The following is a 23,916-nucleotide window of genomic DNA, read 5'->3' on the forward strand; positions in this document are numbered from 1 at the left end:
GGAGGAGGTGAGGAAGGAGGGGATGGAGCAGAGCCTGCGGGGCCTTGTGGATCACAAGGAGGACTGAGACTTTTGTTTTTGCTTTTTATGACCACATCTGTGGCACATGGAAGTTCCCAGGCTAGGGGCTGAATGGGAGCTGCAGCTGCCAGCCTACGCTACAGCCATGGCAACTTGTGATCCTAGCCCCGTCCTACAAACTATACCATAGTTCATGGCAATGCCAGATCCTTAATCCACTGAGTGAGGCCCAGGACTGAACCCACATCTCCATGGATACTAGTCGGGTTCGTTACCGCTGAGCCACAATGGGAACTCCTGGACTTAGGCTTTTACTCTATGGAAGGTGGGAGCCATGGATGGTTCTAGGTAGGATGTGCCCTAATTGACAGACCATGATGGTTTCCAGGAGATACCCAAAGCGAATGACCTGTGGCAGAGGAAACAAGCTTCCCTCCCGCCCAGGCTCCTTTGTAGCCCCCTCACCCTGCTGCCCACCAGGCCGTGTCTACCTGTAGATTGGGGTCGTGTAGTAATTGCCAACCTTCTTTTTTTCTGCGTTGTAACGAACACCTGAGAGGAGAGGGAGAGAGTGAGACCAGAGCTCAGGCCACCTGGCATTTTTTCTGGGGGTGGAAGCCAGACAGGGGTGGTATTCCACTCCCTTGCGGGGGAGACACCTCTGGGGGCCACTGAATGTCGAGTTGGAAAAGAGCCATGTTTTGGCTGCATGACAGGTGCTCAAGACACAGAGGGGGCTGGCTGCATCCCACCAGCTGCATGACCTTAGGCCACCTGCCCCTGCCCTCTCTGGGACAGGGATGGCTGTGATACCTGGTGCACAGGGCTGATATGAGAGAGAACTGCACGAGCTGATAATATACATGGATCACTTCATACAAGGCTGGGTGCTCGGCGGGCATTTGAGAAGGGCTGGCTTTTTATATTTTTATATTTTTTATTTTTCTGGAGAACATGCAGGTTTTGTTTCTTTTTTTTGTGAATTGGTATATATTTATTTATTTATTTATTTATTGGCTGCCTCTGCAGCATATGCAAGTTCCTGGGCCAGGGATTGAATCCAAGTCACAGCTGTGAACTTTGCCGGATCCTTAACACACTGCTGGGCTGGGGATTGAACCAGCACCTCCCCAGAGACAACATCAGAATCTTAATCTGCTGCACCACAGCAGGAACTCCCGTTTATATATTCTCGACTCTCTTTGATCTTGCTTACTGGGTGGCAAAAGCTTCAGTTAGAAAAAAACAGAGCTTGAGATGGCAGTTGGTGGGGCCTGGCTGGGTTTTCCTTTTGTAGGGGGCTGCTTTGGTTCATGGTCCTGAGGTTGACCCACGTGTGGTGTCAGGCTGAGCCCTGCTCTTTTGTCCCGTGAACAACTGGTAGCCTTTGGGACAGACGCCCCCCTGGATGGGTCTGATCAGGAGGTGTGCTCGGGGGTGGTCACTTAGCCTCAGCAGTGGGGTGGCCTGGTGCCTCCTTTTTGCACTGGTTCCTCTCACTGAGAGCCAACGGCTCCTGTTTCCAGCGCAAGCTATTCCCTGGGCTGGCTGCCGTGGGAAGGGCTGAGGATCCCTATACTACAGAGGAGGAAACAGAAGCCAGGAAGGTTGAGTCACTGGCCCAAGGCCTCAAAGCTGCTGAGCAGGGATGCAAACCCATGTCTGTCTGTTTGTCTGTGGGAAGGCCAGGGGTCTGAATGCTAAAGGGAACAGTAAGGGCAGTGGTGGCGGGAGTTCACATTTATCAGCTCTCGCATGTGCCAAGAGCTGTGCGCTTAGTACTTTATAGGTCATGCGGGCCGGCACTCATACCATCTGAATTTCACAGATGGGGTGAACCAAGGCGCACGGAGGCTTAGTCACCTGCTGAGGGTCACTCAGGCTAGGGAGTGGCAGAGAAGGGATTTGAACCCAGAGTCTCCTAACTGCTCTGGTGTGAGGCGGCCACAGCCCACCAGTGACATAAGGGGGTCTGACTCCTCCTTGATTGCTGACTGGGGACCCGGCAGAGATGGTCTCTCAAGGTACCTGGCAGTTAAGGGGCTTGCTGGCTGTGCGGCTAAATAGTGAGGGGTGGGGGGTGGCAGGCAGGAGCTCACCCATGCCGATGTGGTTCTTGCAGCCGTCACACCAGATATTATATGGCATTTCAAACCTGCACAAAGAGAAAACAGCTTGTTTGTCCCTATCCACGTGGGCTCTCCCTGTGGGTCGCCACACCTGTGACTGTGGCGCCAGTCACACTGCAGAGGGCGTGCACACAGGAGGGGAAAGAACGGTGACCACTCCTGCAGCCAGGCCAGGCCCACCACATGGCTCTCTGACCAGCTGACCCAGGCTGGGCAAGCACCTCCACTGGCAGATGCCCTGTCTTCTACACCCCACTGTGTCAGCTATACCAGCTCCACAGCAGAGGGGGAAGTGGGCTGCAGGGAGCACTGGTGTCTGATTCCAGTTTAGCTAAGTTGTACTGTTATTAGTTTTTTTTGGGGGGGGGGGCGCACCCATGGCATATGCAAGTTTCCAGGCTAGGGGTTGAATTGGAGCTGCAGCTGCCAGCCTATGCCACAGCCACGGCAACATGGGATCCGAGCCACATCTATGACCTATGATGCAGCTGGTGGTGATGCCAGATCCTTAACCCACTGAGCAAGGCCAGGGATTGAACTGGTATCCTCATGGATACTAGTTGGGTTCTTTACTGGCTGAGTCACAACGGGAACTCCTTTTTTTACAGTTCTATTTGTGACATGCAGTTCCGCTTTTCCATTAACAGTAGTGACGGAGCTTTTAAGCTCCATTAAGGAGTTCCCTGATGGCTCAGTGGGTTAGGGATCTGGCACTGTCACTGATGTGGCTGGGGTTTGATCCCCGGCCCTGGGCCTTCTGCATGCCACAGGTGTGGCGGGGGGGGGGGGGGAGAAAAGAAAAAAGAAAAAAACCCATTAATTAATGAATAATGAGGTGAATTAAAGACACTGTACAGAGTTCCCATTGTGGCTCAGTGGTAACAAGCCTGATTAGTATCCATGAGGATGCAGGTTCAATTCCTTGCCCTTCTGCAGGGATTGATAGGCCAGCAGCTGCAGCTCTGATTTGACTCCTATCCCAGGAACTTCCAAATGCTGTAGGTGTGGATCTAAAAAAACCCAAAAACCAAACCAAACCAAAACCAAACAAAAAAAGGACACTGTACAGATGAGATGTGGGTTCAGCAAACACAGTGGATGAGGGATGGGTGCAGGCCCAAGGCAAGCAAGCTTGGTCAGCTCTGGAGCATGGAGGCGTGGCAGGAGTTTGGAGGTGCTCTTCGACTCTGTGCCTCCTCCTCCTGGGGCCACTGCTGGGATTTGCATTTTGACTCATTTTCTGCCTCTAATGGTCTTGTCATTGGATGCTCTGCCCAGGCCTAGAAGGTGAGAGACTGAGGGCAGAGTCCCTGCGGCAAAGAAGGAGGCAGGGAGGGGCTCACCCTTCTGGGGCCACACATTTTTAGCTTCTGCTTCCTGTCACAGCTGACTCACAGAGTGCTGGGCAGAAACAAGAGAACCCTGTGGGAAGAGCTATCTGCCTGGCTTGACTGTTTATCCCCTCCATATCCCTGCCCCTTCAAGGTGATTCTGCAGCAATTCCTGTCAAGAGGTGGAGTGCACTGCCCCAGCCCCTGCACCATGACTTCCTTTGGGCAATCGATGACACAGAAGTGACAGGGCACTGGCTCAAGGTCTCCACCTCAAGAAGCCTTGCAGGCCTCTGCTGGTTCTCTTCTGAAATCCTGATGCTGCATGTGCACAAGCCCAGGCCAGCCAGCTGGGGATGAGAGACGCTTAAGCAGAGCCCAGTCACACCAACCAAGATGCCATGCTGGACCAGCCAGTCCCCAAGCAGGCAATCCTCAAACACGTGAGATAGCCCAGCCCAGGTCAGCTAAGCCCAGCCAGGGCCAGAAGAAGCATCCAGCTGAGCTGAAGACTCATGAGCAACACATAATACATGCTTATCGTTTTGTTACACAGCAACAGCTGATTGATAACAGCAATTTTTGCTTTATGGGATTAAGACACTACAGCACTGGACAAAATCAGGGGATGCTGAATTCTCCTTGAGGTTGATGCCAGGTGACATAATTGTCAAGGGTCCTCAGGGCCTTACCTGATGATGAGGATGCCCTGGGACAGTTTCCGAGCCCGCTCCCGCAGTGGGTGGCTGTTGTGGTATCGGTTGAGCGAGCCATGCTGTGTGGGAACAACAAGGGAGCAGGTTAGCTCTGATGAGCTGGAGGAACTCCTGTCTTCTCATAGGCCGAGAGAGGCCTCATTCTCCTGTCCTGCTGAGAGTGTTAACAGCAAAACAGGAGGCACCAAAGCTGTGGTGAAGCAAGTGGGGTTGGAATCTTAAACACGAGCCTGAATCTTTCTGCTCCCACTTAAGAGCTAAAAGAGCTGTGTGATCCTAGGTAGTGACTTCATTTTCTGCTTTTTTTTGGCCTTTTAGGGCCGTACCCACAGAATATGTAAGTTCCCAGGCTAGGGGTCTAATCAGAGCTACAGCTGCCGGCCTATGCCACAGCTACAGCCACAGCAACTCGGGATCTGAGCCGCATCTGCAACCTACACCACAGCTCATGGCAACGCCGGATCCTTAACCCACTGAACAAGGACAGGAATCGAACCTGCAACCTCATGGTTCCTAGTCAGATTCGTTTCTTCTGCACCACAATGGGAACTCCACTTTCTGCCTTTCTGTGCCAGTGTTTCCCCTAGCAGTCAGTTGGGGACAAGGATCATTAACTGCCTCCAGGTGTCATGGGGAGGATCAGGTGAGATGACAAGACTGCCCAGGAGGCCTAATCTCATCTTACTATTTTTTTTCTTTTTTGGCCACCCCATGGCATATGAGGTTACTGCCAGGGATCAGATCTGAGAGGCAGTTGTGACCTACATAGCGGCTGCAGCAATGTCGGACTATTTAACCCACTGTACCAGGTCAGGGATTGAGCCTGCACCCTGGTGCTGCCAAGATGCTGCTGATCCTATGGCCCCACAGTGGAAACTCCCTGTTATAGCATTTTAATCCCTCAATGTTTCTGGGAGGTCAGGTTGTTTTGTTTCCCCTTTTGACCTATGGAAAAATTGTGTATGTAGAGAGCCTGAGTCAGGTGCTGGGGACCACGAAGCTGGGACTCACTGATTCATTCACTGGGGCCTTACTGAGCACCCACAGTGTGGGTGCACAGCAGTGAATGATATAGATGCATGTCTCTGCCCTTAAGGAGTGGATGCTCTAGAGGGGAAGACAGACAACATGCAAACGAATGGACCATGCCTCAGGAGTTATGAGAGCAATGGAGAGAAATAAAACATTAGGTCACTGATAGAGGATGAAATGGTGGTCAGGGAGGGCCCCCACCCCCCACCCCTCACGGGGAGAGGCATAAAGGAGCCTTGTGGTTAAAAGGAGGGAACAACAAAGAGGCCAGAGGAGCTGGAGCTGGGAAGGCAAGGGGAATGTGACCCAGAGCCCGAGTGTGGGACCTTATCCTGGGCTCCGCTGGAAACATGCCACAATGGGTGGGCTGGCGTTTACATGGGTCACTGACGAGAGCCACTCCTGCCACCCAGGAGGGAAGACCACCTCGAGACTCAGGTGACAAACGCAAAGCAGGGAGACCCCGGGGGCTGCCCGGCCCTCGGCAACCGGGTGTCACTAACCCCAGGAAGGGACCCCACCTGCCTGGTGGGGTCACTTTGCTATTGTGGACAAGGAGAGAAGGAAGCCTGCCCCTTACCTTTTCAGGGTTGAAATCCGGAGGGTAGTACTTGTTCACACCTTTCCTTTCACCCTGGAAAGCAGGAGAGAGACATGACTCAGAGAGAAGCAAGACCCGGACAAAGGTGACAAGGACATCCTGGAGGACAGCCCTGGGCTCTGTGTCTGACTGGGGACTGGCAACTTGGGGGAAGAAACCCACTGTTGTCACTGTGGAAAATTCTATGAGGGTCAGGCTCTCCTAGAGCAAAGGCTTTCACAGTTATTTTGGGACCATGACTTACAGTAAGACATATTTAACACTGCAACCTCCCAAATACACAGGGAATGAGGCATGGTTTTTAGGAAAGAACGCTTACCCAGCTGTGAGCATCTTTTATTTTATTTTATTGATTAATCAATTAATTTTTATGGCCACACCTGTGGCATATGGAAGTTCCCAGGCTAGGGGTTGAATCAGAGATACAGCTGCCGGCCTACACCACAGCCACAGCAACTTGGGATCCAAGCCACATCTGTGACCTACACCACAGTTCATGGCAATGCCGGATCCTTAACCCACTGAACAAGGCCAAGGATCAAACCTGAATCCTCACGGAAATTGTGTTGGGTTTGTAACTTGCTGAGCCACAATGGGAACTCCAAGAATCTCTCTTTTAAATGCTGGCAGCCACCTGCTGAACTGACTTAACGATCCACCAAAGCAGTGGGTCTTAAACTTGGCTGTGTGTTACGACCAAGAGTTTCTAAACTACGGATGCCAGGAACCCATCCTCAGGGGTTCTCCTGACAGAGGACCTGCTCTGGGACCTGGTGCCTGGGCACAGGGCTTTTCAAAGGCAACATGGAAGACACGTGTTTAGACGCATCCTTGTCTGAGCATGTTCATTCACAACAGCCAAATGGTGGAAAAAACCTAAGTGTCCATCAATGGGTGACTGGATAAACAAAACATGGTCCATCCATATAGTGGGATATTATTCAGGCATCAAAAGGAATGAATCTCTGACATGTGCTACCATGTGGACATCATGCTAAGTGCGAGAAGCTGGACACAAAAGGACACATGGTACATGACTCCATTGATGTGAAATGCCCAGAACAGGCAAATCCACAGAGACAGAAAGCAGACTGGTGGTTGCCAAGGGCTGAGGGTTGGGGGAGTGACTGCTATTGGTTCTATGGTTTTCTTCCGGGTGACAAAAAAGGTTTTAGAACTAGATAGAGGTAGTTGCACAATGTGGTGAATGTTACTAAATGCCACTGAATTGTACACTTTGTTTTTTTTTTATTTTTTTAGGGCCGCACCTGTAGCTCATGGAAGTTCCTGGGCTAGGGGGATTGAATTGGAGCTGCAGCTGCCAGCCTGCGCCACGGCCACAGTGGATTTGAGCCTCGTCTGTGACCTGTGCCACAGCTTGTGGCAATGCCAGATCCTTAACCCACTCAGCAGGGGCAGGGATCAAACCTGCATCTTCATGGATACTAGTCATGTTCTTAACTCTCTGAGCCATAATAGGAACTCCCCAATCATACACTTTATTTAAAAAAAATATATATATATTTTTTGTTTTGCTTTTTAGGGCCTCACCTGCAGCACATGGAAGTTCCCAGGCTAGGGGTTGAATCGGAGCTACAGCTGCTGGCCTATGCCACAGCCACAGCAACATGGGATCTGAGCTGTGTCTGTGACCTACACCCCAGCTCATGGCAATGCCAGATCCTTAATCCACTGAGCAAGGCCAGGGATCAAATCCGCATCCTCATGGACACTAGCTGGGTTTGTTACCGTTAAACCACAACGGGAACTCCCCCAATCATATACTTTAATTTGTTAATTTTATGTTAGGTGAATTTCACGTCATTTTTTAAAGAAAGAAAGAAAGGGAAAAGCAACAGCTCCCTGGGTGATTTTCAGCAGAGTTTGAGACCCACTGTACTAAAAGAACAGGATCCGGAGTTGGAAAATACCTTAGAGCTTGGAGTTGGGGGAAGGATGGAGAGTAGACTTTCAGGAGGTAGAAGGAGCTGCTCTGGGGACCTCTGCCCTTCACCTAAAGACCACAAGAGAAACCCGATGGGCACAGCCTGTCTACTCACCATCCTGGGAACTGCCTACTTGCTCCTTGCCTTCGACACGGCCAATGTGAAAAGACGATGTGACACTGATGGTGCAGTGTTGATCCTGGAGGGCCTGGCAGGTGGTCCACAGCTTCCCTGTGAAGATGGGGTGGGCTGTGTGTGGTGGTGGAGGCTTGGCGCACCCTCCCCCCAGGCGTAGGAGGCACCCAAGGAGCAGCGTTTGGAAAGGGAGTGTCCTGTCCACCAACATATATTTCCCAGCTGACACTTCACGCCCCTCCAAGGCCGCCATCATTACTCTCCTGGACTGGTATGGGTCATCTCCTCCCTGGGCTCTTGGCTCTGCCCTTGACTCTCAAGGTCTGGTCTTCTCATAGGGTCCGGAAGGATCTCTTAATATAAATCAGAAATATCAGCTCCTGCTTAAAGCCCTCCAGTGATTCCTATGGTTTTGAGAATCAAACCAAATCCTTCCCATGGTCTGTGGGGCCCCTGCTTGCCTCTCCAAGCCCACCTCTTACCCCTCTCCCTCGTTCACTCTGTTCCAGTCATGCTGACTTACTGGCTACCTTCAAAGGCTCAGCAGGTGCAGGCCCACTACCTCAGAATTGTCTCAGCTCAAACATCACCTTTATGAGAAGCTTCAACTGACCAACTGATCTGAAGTCATATCACCCTGTCTTCTTACTTGTCTGTAGTCTATAGACTGTGACCAGACAGATAAGCCCTCCACCAGGTCACACTGCTTCATCTCCGGCACCCAAGACATCTCCTAATAAATGCTGTCTTCAAGAACCACTGCTAACTGACTGAGGTTCCCTAAGAATCAGTGTGGGTGACACAGTTACCAAGTGCAGGCCTCCTTTAACTGGGGGTGGGGAGACATCCACCCTCCCTGCCCATTTGGAGGGGAGACTTTCAGGTCAAATAAAAAGAAGTTCAATTGACACTAAAGAAAGACACTGAGGGACTCAAGTGTATTCCAGAATAGGGATTGGCACATATTCTCCATCAAGGGCCAGAATATCTGTTCCAACGACTCAACTCTGGTCATAGCTAGAAAATAGCCATGGATGATATGCAAATGAATGGGTGTGGCCACATCCCCACAAAAACTATGGACACTGAAATTTGAATTTTACATGATTGTCACAAAATATTACTCTCTTTTTGATTTTTTTTTTTTTTTTTTTTTTTGGCTTTCCAGGGCTGCACTTGTGGCACATGGAGGTTCCCAGACTAGGGGTCAAATTAGAGCAGCTGCAGCTGCTGGCCTACACCACAGTCACAGCAACACCAGATCCAGGCCACATCTTCGACATACACTATGACTCATGGTAGTGCTGAATGAGGCCAGATGGAAGCTGCATCCTCCTGGATACTAGTTGGGTTCGTAACCCACTGAGCCATAATGGGAACTCCTTTATTTTTTTCCCCAACCATAACAAGTTAAAACCATTCTTTGGTGGGAGGCTGCACAAAATCAGGCAGTGTCCTGACTTTGGCCTGTGGGTATAGTTTGCTGCCTAATGCACTGGAGTCAGGAAGTATCTACTTGTTTCTGCCAATTCAGCTGTGGGCTCTCTAACAGTTTCTGTGGGACACATGCTGCACTGAGTCTGACATCACTGCCTTGTTTACTCTGTATTATGTTACTATTTTCTCCAGTTGATGAATGAGGATGTGGGAGCTTGCCCAGAGTCAGAAGCTGATGGGAAACCAGCGAGCGCCAGGGTGCAAAGCCCCGGTTATAAAGTGTTCCACCATCCCCTGGAAACTCTCTCCACCTTGGACCCTCTATCTGGAAAGTGTGCCCCTGTACCAGATTTTCCTAAAGTCACTCCCAAACTGAAAATGCATTTTTTTTTTTTTTTTTTGTCTTTTTTAGGGCCTCACCCATGGCATATGGGAGTTCCCAGGCTAGGGGTCAAATTGGAGCTGCATCTGGTGGCCAATGCTATAGTTACAGCAACTTGGCATCAGAGCCATGTCTGTGACGTACACCACAGCTCACGGCAATGCCAGGTCCTTTAGCCCACCAAGCAAGGGCAAGGATCAAACCTGTGTCTTCATGGATACTAATCAGGATTGTTACTGCTGAGCCATGATGGCAACTCCACAAACTAAAACTGTTTTTGCCAACAAAAGAGCTAAGTGCCCACCCAGGTTCTGGGGGCACAATTCCCTGGGCTTAAATCCCAGCTCCACTCCTCACTGGCTGGGTAACCTCAGCCCAAGTCTGAGCCTCCCTGAGCTTGTATTTCCTCACCTGCAAAGAGGGATAACAGCAAGAGGACTGACTTTCTGGAGTTGCTGTAAATGAAATAACAACGGGTAGTGATTGCACAGATAAGTTCTCCATTTCAGGAGTTTTCGATGGTTTTATTACCCCAGCGAGTGGTACAAGTGGGACCATTGCCTGGATGTATAGAAATCTCTGGTCCTTGGTGAAAGAATAAGCCCAATAAGCCCATTGGCTCAGGGCATAGTGTTTGGGCTTGGATGCTGACTCTGCTGCTTGCTAGGGGCTTAACTTGGGGCAAACTGCTTCTCTCTCTCTGAGCCTCAGTTTTCTCATTTGCAAAATGGGGTTTATAAAAATATCAACTTGATAAGGCTGCCGTCAAGACTCAGTAAGTTAAATAAAGTACTTAAAAGAGCTCCTCACGCCAAATTAAACGTTGGTAGTTTTGATTATTTCTCACACCAAATCGTTTAACAAGCATCATTTTACAAAATCTTCATCATGGCCCAGGGAGGTAGGGGCTTACTGTCCCATTTTCCCGATGAGGAAAACCTGACTAGGTATAATACGGGCCAGGCTCGGATTTGGGTCTGGGGTCGCGGCCAGGGCCCAGGGTCAGGGGTCGAGTCTGGGACGCGGGCCGGTTTCGAGTACTGGGTCCACGTTCGCAGAGCCCCTCTGCTCCCCGCAGGATGGCCCCAACTCCGCTGCTCCGAGACCGAATGAAAGGACAGACCCCCGGCCCTTACCGGGCCTGCCCGCCCCTCCGTCCTACCGCACTTACCTGCCCTCCTCCTGACGTCACGCCGCGCCCGTCCCGGAAGTCCCTGCTCAGTGCATAAGGGGGAGTGGTGAACTCCTCGCGCGACAGGGACGCCTGCGCGAGGCGGGGCGAGGCGGCAGGTCCTCGCTGATTGGCTAAGTGTTGAACAGCCTCTCCCTTTCAGCCGCCGGAGTGGACCAATCCGGGGCCTGCCCTTCCCAAATTCGCGCCCTACACGAAGCCCCACCTTCGGCCCCGCCCACTTTCCCTGACGCAATCCAAGGCCCGCCTTTCTGACAGCGCTCTCCCGGGCGCGCGGTTCGCAATAGAAGAGGCGGTGGAGTTGGAGTGGGTGAACTCCAGCTTCCCTCTAAATCAATCCAGCCCTTAGTTTTTTTTTTTTTTTTTTTTTTTTTTTTTTTTTTTTGTCTTTTTGCTATTTCTTTGGGGCCGCTCCCACGGCATATGGAAGTTCCCAGGCTAGGGGTCGAATCGGAGCTGTAGCCACCGGCCTGCGCCAGAGCCACAGCAACGCGGGATCCGAGCCGCGTCTGCAACCTACACCACAGCTCACGGCAATGCCAGATCCTTAACCCACCCAGCAAGGGCAGGGACCGAACCCGCAACCTCATGGTTCCTAGTCGGATTCGTTAACCACTGCGCCACGACGGGAACTCCTGGCCCTTAGTTTTTTAGTGACTAGCGAGTTAAGACTTGTTTTCCCATTTTTAAATGGTTTGGGGGAAAACGAAAAGAATAACATGAGTTTGTGAAAATGATAAGTTCAAATTTTAGTGCCTGTATTAAGATTTTATTGAAATACACCTGTGCCAATTGTTTATGTCTATGGCTGCTTTTCCACTCAATGACAGAGTTGAATGGTTGCAACAGAGAGCCTATGTCCCATGGAGCCTAAAAATATACTATCTGTCCTTTTTCAGAAGTGGATCACCTCTTGCCTTAGAGCCTTCAGACCAGCTTGGTTGTGAACAGGGCAGTGGCTTTTGATTCTGTGCTTTGTAGAATCAAACAGAATCTGTTTCATCATTTGTTCTTCAACAGCTGTTTACTAGGTGCCTGCTATATGTTAGGCCACAGAAATTCAAGAGCAAAGGATATACTCTTTTTTTCACTGATGAGGCAGGCGGTGAACTGGCAATTTATCAAGGACAGTGTGAGAAATGATGACAATACTACTACTGTTGTTACTATTACTATATTATTCGGTGCCAGGCCCTAATAAGATTGTCAGTTCTCCTGTAATCATGGTGCTGCATATGGAGTGCTCACTACTCACCAGGCGTCATTAACCAGTGCTCACTACTCACATGCATTGTCTCACAGAACGCTGTTCCTAGGAGAAGGATATACTCCAGCATTCCATTTTACTGATGAGATAGGCTCAGAGAGGTCAAGCAAATGATCCAAGGTCACACAGCTATTGAGAGTGGAGGATTTGACCTCCATCCACTGATGCAAAACTTTGTTCCCGTAACATCTGATCTACGCTGCTTTGGGTTGTATGCATTAAACATAAGGGCTGTGGGAACCAGGAAGAATCTTTTTTTTTTTTTGGTCTTTTCTAGGGCCACTCCCACAGCATATGGAGGTTCCCAGGTTAGGGGTCTAATCAGAGCTGTTGCCGCCAGGCTACACCAGAGCCACAGCAACGCGGGATCCGAGCCGCATCTGCAACCTACACCACAGCTCACGGCAACACCAGATCTTTAACCCACTGAGAAAGTCCAGGGATCGAACCCGTAACCACTGTGCCACAATGGGAACTCCTTTTTTTTTTTTTTTTTTTTTGGTAAGAATCTTTAACAAGGGTGGTGTTTTGGGGAGTGGTCAAGGAGTGAGGGTCAGCAAGACCCTTGTGAGGGGTGACTCTTGGGCTGGATGAGGCAGAGCAAGGCAGGGGTGGGAGGCAAGCCAGAGGAATGCCCACAGGTTCTGAGGAACAAGCTGGGATCTGCACTCACCCTCATTCATCTTGCTTGCTTCATCTGGGTTTTGCTCGAGTCCTTATCCTGCAACTGAAAGAAGAGCTAGTGACTGAAGAACTACAAAATACCACCTTGTGAGTAATGTTTTGGGGAGGAGAAGTCTGAGAACCCTTGGCTTTCAAGGGACAAGTAGTAAGAGCCTCACTCTTATTACTCACAGGGCAGGTGATGGGAACAAACATCAGCCTGAGCTATGAAGAGACCATCTATGAAGATGCCAAGAGCAAGCCAGTTCCTGTGGGGAATTAGCCAGGAGGGCAATGAACCAGGCTGGGCAGAGTGGCAGGAAGGGACCTGGACTCTATCTCTGGAGACACTGACCAAATCACCTCACCTCTGTTTGCTCATCTGTAAAGAGGGATATCTTTCTTTTGCCCATGGGAATGAAAACATGCCTACAAATGTATTTGTAAAACAGATGGAATGGGAAGAGAGAAACCTTGGGCCAGGAAGGGCGTTCCAAGATCATGGTGTGGCTTTTGGGGATAGGAGAAGAATGACTGAAGAGGAAGTAAACTCTAAAACTGAAACCCAGATGTCCCCAGGTGGCACAGTGGGTTAAGGATCTGGCATTCCTGCAGTTATGGCTGCAGGTTGCAACTGTGGCGTGGGTTCAGCCTCTGGCCTGGGAACGCTCACATGCTGCGAGTGTGGACTTCGAGAGCCACGGAGAATGGACCCCTCTTCCACATGCCAGCCCTCCAGCTCCCTCCCACCTCTAAGAGTCTGTGGTTTGATCCTACCTCTGTCTTCATTCCCCAATCACCGACCAGCTCAGAAAGCAGGCCCAATAAGTTACACATTTTATATTTAACCTGTGGCTGTGACCAAAACCATTTGGGGTACCTGCCTAGATCCCACCCCTCCCTTTGTGTGAAAATATCCAACCTCCAGGGGGCGCTGAAGCATTTGTATTTATGGCCCAACCTTGTCTGCAACTGATTGGATCTGGCTATAGATTTAACCCAAACCGGCCCAATGAGGTTTGCTCCTGGAAATTTAGAGTTGCGATCAAGACAGGCACGGGAATCTGCTTGAGGACCGATCTGAGGTCTTCGAACTTTGGGAGGCCATCTTTAGCCATGTGCAGAGAGAAGCAGAGATAAGCAACCATATGGTTAGAGAGTAGGGTGGGGGGTGGGGGGGTGAGAAACTTTCTTTATCCCTGAAGAACTTTCAGTACTTAAGTGCCTTGGTATACCCTTGTATCCCTATGATAAACTCTCCTTTTTGCCTAAGCTAATTTGAACAAGTTTCTCTTTCTTGCTAGCAAAAGAATTTTAACTAAGTGCCTAAGAGAAGGAGTTGGTATCTGGAATTTATAAACTTTGCCTCATTCACCTCATTCTGTGAAAACATGGGACTCTGACACCAAGGCTGGGGGCCTCAAACAATTCACTTTCTAGGTAGAACTGCAAAGTATGAAATAGCTATTGAACGGTAATAATTAAAGGCAAACCAGAAAAACCAAGTTAATCATTTTTTGCAAGTGAGCGCCAAGGCTGGCTAATGACACAAGCTCTTTGCTTATGGAAAACAAGGTAAAAGGATTTGAAACTCAGGGGGCTACAAAACCAGAACAGTGGATCATTGTGCAATCCTATTGTCCCTCAACATGAAGTTGTACATGCAGGTTACTTACATTTTCCAGGTATATCAGAGTTCAAGATTTGGGCGTTGATGGGGTCTGAGTCCAGTGAGAAAAAATGAAAGTTGGAATCAAACTCAAGAAAAAGGAGTTCCTGTTGTGGTTCAGTGGGCTAAGGATCTGACACTGTCTCTGTGAGGGTGCAGTTTCAACGCCTGGCCTCACTCAGTGCATTAAGGATCTGGCATTGCTGCAAGCTGCAGTGTATGTTGCAGATGCGGGTGTTAGATCGGGTGTTGCCATGGCTGGGGTGTGGGTCACAGCTGTGGCTGAGATTCAGTCCCTGGCCTGGGAACTTCCATATGCCACAGGAGCAGCTGTTAAAAACCAAACAATCGGAGTTCCTGTCGTGGCTTAGCGATTAACAAACCCGATTAGCATCCATGAGGACTTGGGTTCGATCCCTGGCCTCTCTCAGTGGGTTAAGGATCTGGCATTGTCGTGAGCTGTGATGTAGGTTGCAGATGTGGCTCAGATCCCGTGCTGCTGTGGCTCTGGCGTAGGCTGGCAGCTGCAGCTCCAAATGAACCCCTGGCCCAGGAACCTCCATATCTTGCAAGTGTGGCCCTAAAAGACCAAAAAACAAAAAAACAAACAAACAAAAAAAACCCCAAACCAAAAACAAAACAATACAAACAAACAAACTCAAGAAAAGGAAGCTTGGAGTTCTGGTCGTGGCTCAGTGGTTAACGAATCCGACTAGGAACCATGAGGTTGCGGGTTCGATCCCTGGCCTTGCTTAGTGGGTTAGGGATCTGGCGTTGCCGTGAGCTGTGGTGTAGGTTGCAGACGCGGCTCAGATCCCAACGTTGCTGTGGCTCTGGCGTAGGCTGGCAGCTACAGCTCTGATTAGACCCCTAGCCTGGGAACATTCATATGCCACGAGAGCGGCCCAAGAAATGGCAAGAAGATTAAAAAAAAAAAAGAAGAAAGAAAAGAAAAGGAAGCTTGACATGTTTTCAAATTGACTACAGACAAAATGGAAAGCTCAAGGACAGACCTAGATATTTGCCCCTGATCCTGATGCGATCAGGACAGCACTGGGGGTTCTCAGATATGCATCCAATTCTGGAAAATCCTCTTCCTGGTGCAAGCTAAAAGGTAGAGAGGACAGGGCCAGCTGCCTCCTGAGGCCAGGCTCTGAGCACCTGTGGCACCCAGGGAGACTTTGTGCCCTTGCCATGACCTTGAAACTCCAGAGGAGAGGGGCAAATTCAGTGCCATACCTCCAATCCTTAGGTGCTGCCCTGGCTTATTCTATAGCTAAAGTCTGGGGTGAAACAAAAATCTTGAAAAGGAACATTTGTTTAGAAATATACATTTTGGAGTTCTTGTGTGGCTCAGCGGATTAAGAACCTGACTAGTATCCATGAGAATGTGGGTTTGATCCCTGGCCTTGTTCAGTGGGTTAAGGATTGGGCATTGCTACAAGCTGTGGTGTAGGCCACAGATGTGGCTCGGATCTGGCATTGCTGTGGCTGTGGTGTAGGCCGGCAGCTGCAGCTCCGATTCAATCCCTAGCATGGTAACTTCCATATGCCGTGGATGTGACCCTAAAAAAAAAAGACACATTTTGCAGAATTCCCTGGTGGCCCAGCAGTTAAGGATCTGGCGTTGTCATTGCAGCATCTCCGGTCTCTACTGCGGTGTTTGATTCCTGGTCCTGGAACTTCTGCATGCTAAGGGCGTGGCCAAAAATAAAGAAAAGAATTATATGTTTTGTGTATGGAAAGTGGAGGGTGGTGATACAAAGAGCTTTAAATTCAAGCAGGGTAGCGAGAACTACTTAATTGGGCTGTGTCTCTAAAGAGGAAGAAAGCAGGACTGGATGAAATGAGAGAGGGAGCCTCCCTTCCCAGTGGTGGAAATGGAAGGGCATCTTGAAGCCAAGAGGATCTGTCATGATTTGTGGCTCTGTCACAGCCAAAGAGAACATGGAGGAGGTTTGGACCTTGAAGCGTTCAATGCCATCTTTGAACTATCTCCAAACAGCAAGAATAACACACTTAACTGAGGCATTGCTTTTACTGTACCAAGTTCAGAGGACTTTTATAAGAGACTTGCGTCTTTATGGGTTTAGGAAGACTGGATTCTTGGGAGCAGTGGGTTCTATTCTTGGCCCTGATGCTTGCTATTTTAGTTGACCTGGTGTGCCTTGGGAAGGGTTTGACAATCTCTTGGAGTCTACTGTTCTTGAAATTTGAGGAGCAAGCAAGGAACCAAGACACAGACACAGGCAGGGCATTTCTGGTTTTCTAAAAACCTTTGAAGGAATAACTCAGTGCACATTTATTTGTTTATATTTATATTTATTTATTTGGTTTTTTAGGGCTGCACCCACAGCATATGAAGTTTCCTAGGCTAAGGGTCCAATCAGAGCTACAGCTGCTGGCTCACGCCACAGGCACAGCAACGCAGGATATGAGTCCAGTCTGAGAACTACACCACAGGTCACGGCAATGCCAGATCCTTAACCCATTGCGTGAGGCCAGATATTGAACCCACAACCCCATGGTTCCTAGTCAGATTTGTTTCCACTTTGCCACGATGCGAACTCCTCAGTGCACATTTTTTTGCTTATGGCTGGGAGGAGGAGGCCAGAAATGATCAGTGGTGCCAACACAGAGTGCAGGAGGAAGGCATTTGCTGTTCTTTTTTTTTCTTTTCATGGCTGCACCTGCAGCATATGGAAGTTCCTGTGCTAGGTGTTGAATTGGAGCTGCAGCTGCCAGCCTACGCCACAGCTGCAGGAATGTGGGCTCCAAGCTGCATCTGCAGCCTACACCGAAGCTTGTGGCAATGCTGGATTCTTAACGCACTGAGTGAGGCCAGGGATGGAAACTGCAGCCTCACGGACACTGTGTCGGGTTCTTAAAACCTGCTGAGCCACTCAGGAACTCTGACATTTCCTGTTCTCTTGGTGGCTCTGTTGCAGTGGTACTTTATTCATTCACCATGAAATGCCCACAAATGCAAACCCATTTGCAGGGCGAGGCCAGGGATCAAACCCACAACCTCATGGTTCCTAGTCGTATTGGTTTCTGCTGCACCACGACGGGAACTCCTACTTCATAGTTCTTGCTCTTTGAAGACAGGACATGGAATCTTTGGACCCATGACCCCAATCTGGCAACTGTAGAGTGTGTGGAAAGGAAGGTGGGTGCTGGAGTTCCTTGGCAGTGCAGTGGGTTTATTCTACAGCTAAAGCTTTGGGTGAAACAAAAACATTGAAAAGGAACATCTGTTTAGAAATATGTTTTGTGGAGTTCCCTGGTGGCTTAGCGGTTAGGGATCTGGTGTTGTCACTGCTGTGGTGCAGGTTCGACTCCCGGCTGGGAATTTCTGCATGCTTTGGGTGCAGGGGAAAAAAAAAAAAAAAAAAAAAAAGGCAGGTGATTGCTGTAGAGAACTAATTAAAGGGATGATTTATGCCTTTTTGTATGAAGACCAGTCAGGTCAGAATCATTTATGTGGATGCTTGGGACATTCCTATAATTTAAGCACCACATCACAGGGGCATTTTAAAAGGCCAGTTTAAATTTTATTTTTCCTCACGCAAACATCAGGGTGTCTTGTGCTTAAACACCATAATTTCCTACAAACAAGCCCCTGCCACTGCTGTGTTAAACACCACCGTAATTTACTTGTTAGAATCAGGAATAATAATGAGTGCGTCTGAGTGGTAACAACAGCCTGGAAGAACTAACTCTGTGAGATTTGCTTGAGGGACTCAAGCCAGGAGGCTGAGAGAAGTAACAAAAGACATTTGGAGGTGAAGAGGGCACTGGGGGGAGGCTGGGCGGCTTAAATAACTTCAAGGTCGGGGGAGGGATCCTGTTAGAATCTGAGTATCTCCAGGTCCTTAGAAGTCATCTTACTACCCTCATGTGACAGAGGGGAAAATTAATCCAGAGAGGTTAAGTGACAAGGCCACAAAGCTTGTCATGGCAGAACTTGGTACAAAACCCAGGTCTCCTGATACTTGGCCAATACTTGTTCCACGGTTAATTTGTCCATCACAGTCATCCATTGTGTTTCATATAATTCAATTGGGATAACTGGTTTCCTGAAAACTGGGCTATTTTAAGGATCTCCAAAGAAAGAGAATGAATACAATATATACTTTTTTTTTTCTTTTTTTGGCTGCCCCGTGGCACATGCTATTTCCAGGCCAGGGATCAGATCTGGACTGTGGCAACGCTCGATCCTCAAGCCACTGTGCTGGTCAGAGATCAGACCTGCATCCCAGGGCTCCAGAGACACCACTGATCCCTTTGTGCCACAGCAGGAGCTTATGGTATATACTTTGGAGCACAGAACATGGTTGAAGAATTCAAAATATTATTAGTGAAAATGAATAGATTTATCTGTCTCTTAATTTTTGGCTCTGGTCAGTGGTTGCCAACTGGGGCTATCTTGTCCCCCAGGGGATATCTGGCGATGTCTGAAGACATTTTTGGTTGTGACACTGGGGAGTTGTTGTCACATAGGTGATCATATTCATGGCATTTGGTGAGGCTGAGTATGCTGCCAGACAGAAATATCTTACTGTGAACAGGGAAGACCCCACCACAAAGAATGATCTGGCCCCAAATGCCAGTAGTTCTGATGTTGAGAAACCCTATGCTAGAGGCATAGGAACCAAAATGGGAGCTCAGGTTGGAATCTGGTGGGCTCTCGGGACCAGGGTGGAGATGCCAAGCAGGCTGAAGAATGTGCCAGCAAAGGTTTTGTTTCAAAGGTAAGGCTCTTTGGACTTCCAAATCCAACACTTTTCTCATCCTGTTTACAGTCTGGATGGCATTCAGGGTATTCTGGACTGCTATATCTTGCCCTCACTCCTTCTCTCCACCCCCAACATTTAAACACAACCCGCTCACTTCTGCCAGCACACAAGGCTCACTGCAACCCCAGACCCTCCAGTAGGTGTTACCCCATGGTGAGCACCTTCCCCTCCTCATCCCACCAGGCACTAGCTTAACCCCTTGAGTGGGTCTCACTTCACTTTCTTTTTTTCATTTTTTAAAATTTTATTTGTTTTGTAATTGTTATTTCCCCAATACAATTTTTTTTCTACTGTACAGCATGGTGACCCAGTTACGCATACATGTACACATTCTATTTTCACATACTATCATGCTCCATCATAAGTGACTAGACAGAGTTCCCAGTGCTATACAGCAGGATCTCATTGCTAACCCATTCTAAAGGCAATAGTTTGCATCTATTAACTTCAAACTCCCAATCCACCCTACTCCCTCCCCCACCCCCTTGGCAACCACAAGTCTGTTCTCCAAGTCCATGACTTTCTTTTCTGTGGAAAGATTCACTTGTGCTGTATGTGAGATTCCAGATATAAGTAATATCATATGGTATTTGTCTTTCTCTTTCTGACTTCACTCAGTATGAGAGTCTCTAGTTCCATCCATGTTTCTGCAAATGGCATTATTTTGTTCTTTTTTATGGCTGAATAGTATTTCATTGTGTATATATACCACATCTTCCTAATCCAATACTCTGTCAATGGACATTTGGGTTGTTTCCATGTCTTGGCTATTGTGAATAGTGCTGCAGTGAACATGCAGGTGCATGTGTGTTTTTTAAGGAAAGTTTTGTCTGGATATATGCCCAAGAGTGGGGTTGCTGGGTCATATGGTAGTAATATGTATAGTTTTCTAAGGTACCTCCATACTGTTCTCCATAGTGGTTGTACTAGCTTACATTCCCACCAACAGTGCAGGAGGGTTTTCTTTTCTCCACACCCCCACCAGCATTTGTTATTTGTGGACTTATTAATGATGGCCATTCTGACTGGTGTGAGGTGGTGTCTCATGGTAGTTTTGATTTGCATTTCTCTAATAATCAGTGATGTTGAGCATTTTTTCATGTGCTTGCTGGCCATCTGTATATCTTCTTTGGAGAAATGTCTATTCACGTCTTTTGCCAATTTTTCAGTTGGGTTGTTGGTTTTTTTGCTGTTGAGTGGTATAAGTTGCTTGTGTATTTAGAGATTAAGCCCTTGTCAGTTGCATCATTTGAGACTATTTTCTCCCATTCTGTACGTTGTCTTTTTGGTTTCCTTTGCTGTGCAAAAGCTTGTCAGTTTGATTAGGTTCACTTCACTTTCCTGACCTCAGTTTCCTTCCCAGTAAAGTGAGAATAATATATCCATCTCCTTGGGCTGCTAAGGAGCCCTTTACCCCATCACTCCTACCCACGACGCCCTCCGGAGCGCTCACCATGGAGCTTGCCCCATTCTCAGGTTTACGAATCTTCTTTGGCCTCTGAAATAGGAGCTGTGAACCCCTACTCTTCAAAAGGGGAAACTGAGGCTAGCCACGGACCTGGAGCTCTGTAGGAAGCTGCCGGTCTGTAACGGGGGTGGGGTGGGGAGGGTGGTCAATCTTCTCTAGAGCACCCTCGGGCCCAGGGCTTTCAGCACTAAGGGGGCACCCAGAGGAGATTCTTAACCTTCCTGGGTCCCTGCGATCCCGTTTCCTTGCCAAAGCGTGTCAGGTCCAGCCCTCGCAGCGCGAAGCGTGTCCCAAGGCGCAAGCGCAAGCGTGCGGGGGCCTGTGGGAGGCTGGCTCTTCTGCAAGCAGTGCAGCCCCCGACGCCCGCTCGGTTGTCAGGGCAACCGGGGCGGGGCGGGGCAAGAACTAGATCACTACGGCTTCATTTATTTGTTCGCTGCAGTTTACCTCAACTTGGTGGCGTTTCTTCAGCTTTTCTTTATTGTCATTTCTTTGTTGTTCACTTTCCGATGGAACAGAAGCTGATTTTCTATCTCCAGGACCATGTATTAATTAAGTGACAGCTATGGGCGGGCGGATCTCGGCCATTATTAGGTCCTGGTGAGGACCACATTAAAGATCTCCCAGTGTCAATACGTTTCACATCCACATGTCATTTCTTCTTTTCAGTACTTTATAATTTATTAACATCTATAATTTATATGACTTCTCCGGCCAGATCCTGCTAAGACCAAATCACGAACCTGAATTTTGCAGAGATGACTCAGTGATGACTAATTCCATTAGGAAAGGATCTGCTGCAAAGGAATTCACAGCAGGATTTCTTTAAATAGAAAAGTTTCTCAGTGCACTGAAAACGATTCACTTTATATAAAGTTCATTTAGATAAAAGATTCCACTCCTTTTTCCTGCATATATATATAAACTGCTGTGTATGGCTGTTCATATTGCATCTGGCTGAGGGGCTGGAAATGGGGTTTGAAATCCAGCCTGGGCTGTGTCCCTGAAGTTGGAGGACAGTACACCTTTTTTTAAATTCTATTAGAGTAGATGCTTTTTTTCTATTTGCCTGAAGATTCTCTATGTGCCAGCTACTGTCTTGTATATAATATTAGTAACAAGTTGCATGACTTTAAGCTTTATGAATGTTTATAACAAGCTTTTATAGTGCATCATTCCATTTCTTTCATGCCACAGACTTTGTGTGGACTCAGGTCTTTGATTAAACTTAAACATGGTGCAAAAAAGGTCATGTAGGGTTGGGTATTATTTCTTTTCTCTGCTCCATCAATTCATCCAGGAACCCAGATTCCTTTCACCTTGTTGCTTCTCCATCTCCTAGGGTCTGTCTCAGATACGCAACAGGAGCTGGCTTGCCTCCATATCCTAGCAGAAAGAGGGAGGAGGAAGTTTAGGGCAAGCAGTTTTGTATTTAAGGAAATGACCTCCAAATTGCTTTGATATTTGCTCACATCTGACTGGGATTCAACTGTAGTCACATGGTCACAAGTGGCTGCAAGGGTTCCTGGGAAATATGGCTTCTAGCTGGGGGCTATGTGTCCCTGTGAAATTCAGGAGGTTCTACTGGTAAAAGAAATAAAGATCCTGTAACCTCTCAAGGGTGAGGACAGGCTCATCCAATTTTTTGAGTTAACAAGCAGATATATGGTAAGTGCTTTGGGTTGATGAGGGTCTGGTTATATTTGATAAGCAGCATTGCGCAGCAGAGAAGCAGAGATTCCAATCCTGCCTGTGCCACTTACTGATTGTATGACCTTGACCAAGTTATACAATCATCTGGCCTCAGTTATTCTAAGTATAAAACATATTCTTTATAATATCCTTTATAATAAAACCAGTAATAGCAACTAAAATATTTTCCTGAGTTATGGAGCTTATCTAGCGATTTCTTGAACCCAGGGAGGGGATCATGGGAATCCCTGATTTACAGATGGCTGGTCATAAGTTCAGGAGGCCCAGTATATATATATATATTTTTCTTTTTAGGGCTGCACCCACAGCATATGGAAGTTCCCAGGCTAGGGGTAGAATAGGAGCTACAGCTGCCAGCCACAGCCACAGCCACAGCCACAGCCATGCCAGATCTGAACCGCACCTGCAACCTACACTATAGCTCCTTAACCCACTGAGCAAGGCCAGGTATCAAACCCGCAACCTCATGGTTCCTAGTCAGATTCATTTCTGCTGTGCCACGCCTGGAAGTCCTTTTATTATTTATTTATTTATTTATAGGAGGCCCAATATTTGTGATTGTCCTCTGAAGTGTGGGGCGATTTTGTGGAACTGAGCCCTTAACCTTTGGAAAATGGCATGAACTCTGGGTAGTTAGTATCAGAACTGAATTGAATTGTTGGACACCAATTTGGTGTCTACAGAGTTGGAAAACTGGTTATTTGGTGTCAGAGTGTGAATAAAAACATCTCAGTAGTGACCTTATTCAGAAATAAAGTTTTTACAGATAAAATCACATCAAGATGAGATCATTAAGGGGACTCTAATCCAGTATGACTGGTGTCCTTATAAGAAGAAGACACTGCAGAGATACAGACAGAAGAAAGCCATGTGAAAACGGAGGCAGAGATGGAAGTGATGCTGTCACAGGCCAAGGAAGCATGGCCCTGCCAACACTTTGATTTTGGATTCTTGGCCACCAGAACTATGAGAGAATAAATGGTGCTTTAAGCCACCCAGTTTGTGGTACTTTGTTACATAGCCCTAGCAGAGCAAGGAAATATAAAGTACCTGGGTCCTGAGCTATCAAACAAAGAGCAGCAGCCACACACAACCAGACCACTTACCTAAGGACAGTTGCCTGGGTAAAGTTCATGCTTCTCCTTTCTTTAAATTGGTACATTTTTGGATGTCTGTTACAGCAACTTAGTTTTTTAACCATATTAATGATCTTTATAGCATGGAACACTGATGTTTCATTTTCCCAGAAGATGCTCTTTCACTTTCCTCCTTCCTTTTTTTTTTTTTTTGGTTCGTTCCATCTGTTTTAGAAAGCTTGCTTTCTTCTGTCTTGGGATAGCCCTTGTTTACTACTCTAGTTTTGTGACTGACTGCTTTTGAGTGTTGCTTTTGAGGGAGAATTGTAGAAGTTGTAA

The 23,916-nt window shown here is 48.1% G+C and overlaps 1 protein-coding gene across 5 annotated transcripts in view; it reads right to left on the bottom strand.

Annotated features, from left to right (window-relative positions):
- CCDC130 (coiled-coil domain containing 130) overlaps positions 1–10,963 on the bottom strand; it is a 16,200-nt gene extending 5,237 nt beyond the window's left edge. The window contains exons 1-8 of one of the 5 annotated variants that reach the window (XM_013990727.2): positions 10,902–10,944; positions 10,142–10,185; positions 8,121–8,264; positions 7,891–8,007; positions 5,810–5,863; positions 4,174–4,256; positions 2,121–2,176; positions 513–573 (exon numbers count right to left, since the gene is read on the bottom strand). In XM_013990727.2, coding sequence (XP_013846181.2) covers positions 513–573; positions 2,121–2,176; positions 4,174–4,256; positions 5,810–5,863; positions 7,891–7,893 — 257 coding nt within the window. In that variant the 5' untranslated portion in view covers positions 7,894–8,007; positions 8,121–8,264; positions 10,142–10,185; positions 10,902–10,944. Of the gene's footprint in view, positions 1–512; positions 574–2,120; positions 2,177–4,173; positions 4,257–5,809; positions 5,864–7,890; positions 8,265–10,141; positions 10,186–10,901 lie in introns of all 5 variants that reach the window. The other 4 variants (XM_005652870.3, XM_013990730.2, XM_003123345.4 and 1 more) reach the window with 4 other exon arrangements.

This window comes from Sus scrofa, chromosome 2 (assembly GCF_000003025.6).
Source record: "Sus scrofa isolate TJ Tabasco breed Duroc chromosome 2, Sscrofa11.1, whole genome shotgun sequence".
NCBI classification, from domain to species: Eukaryota; Metazoa; Chordata; class Mammalia; order Artiodactyla; family Suidae; genus Sus; species Sus scrofa.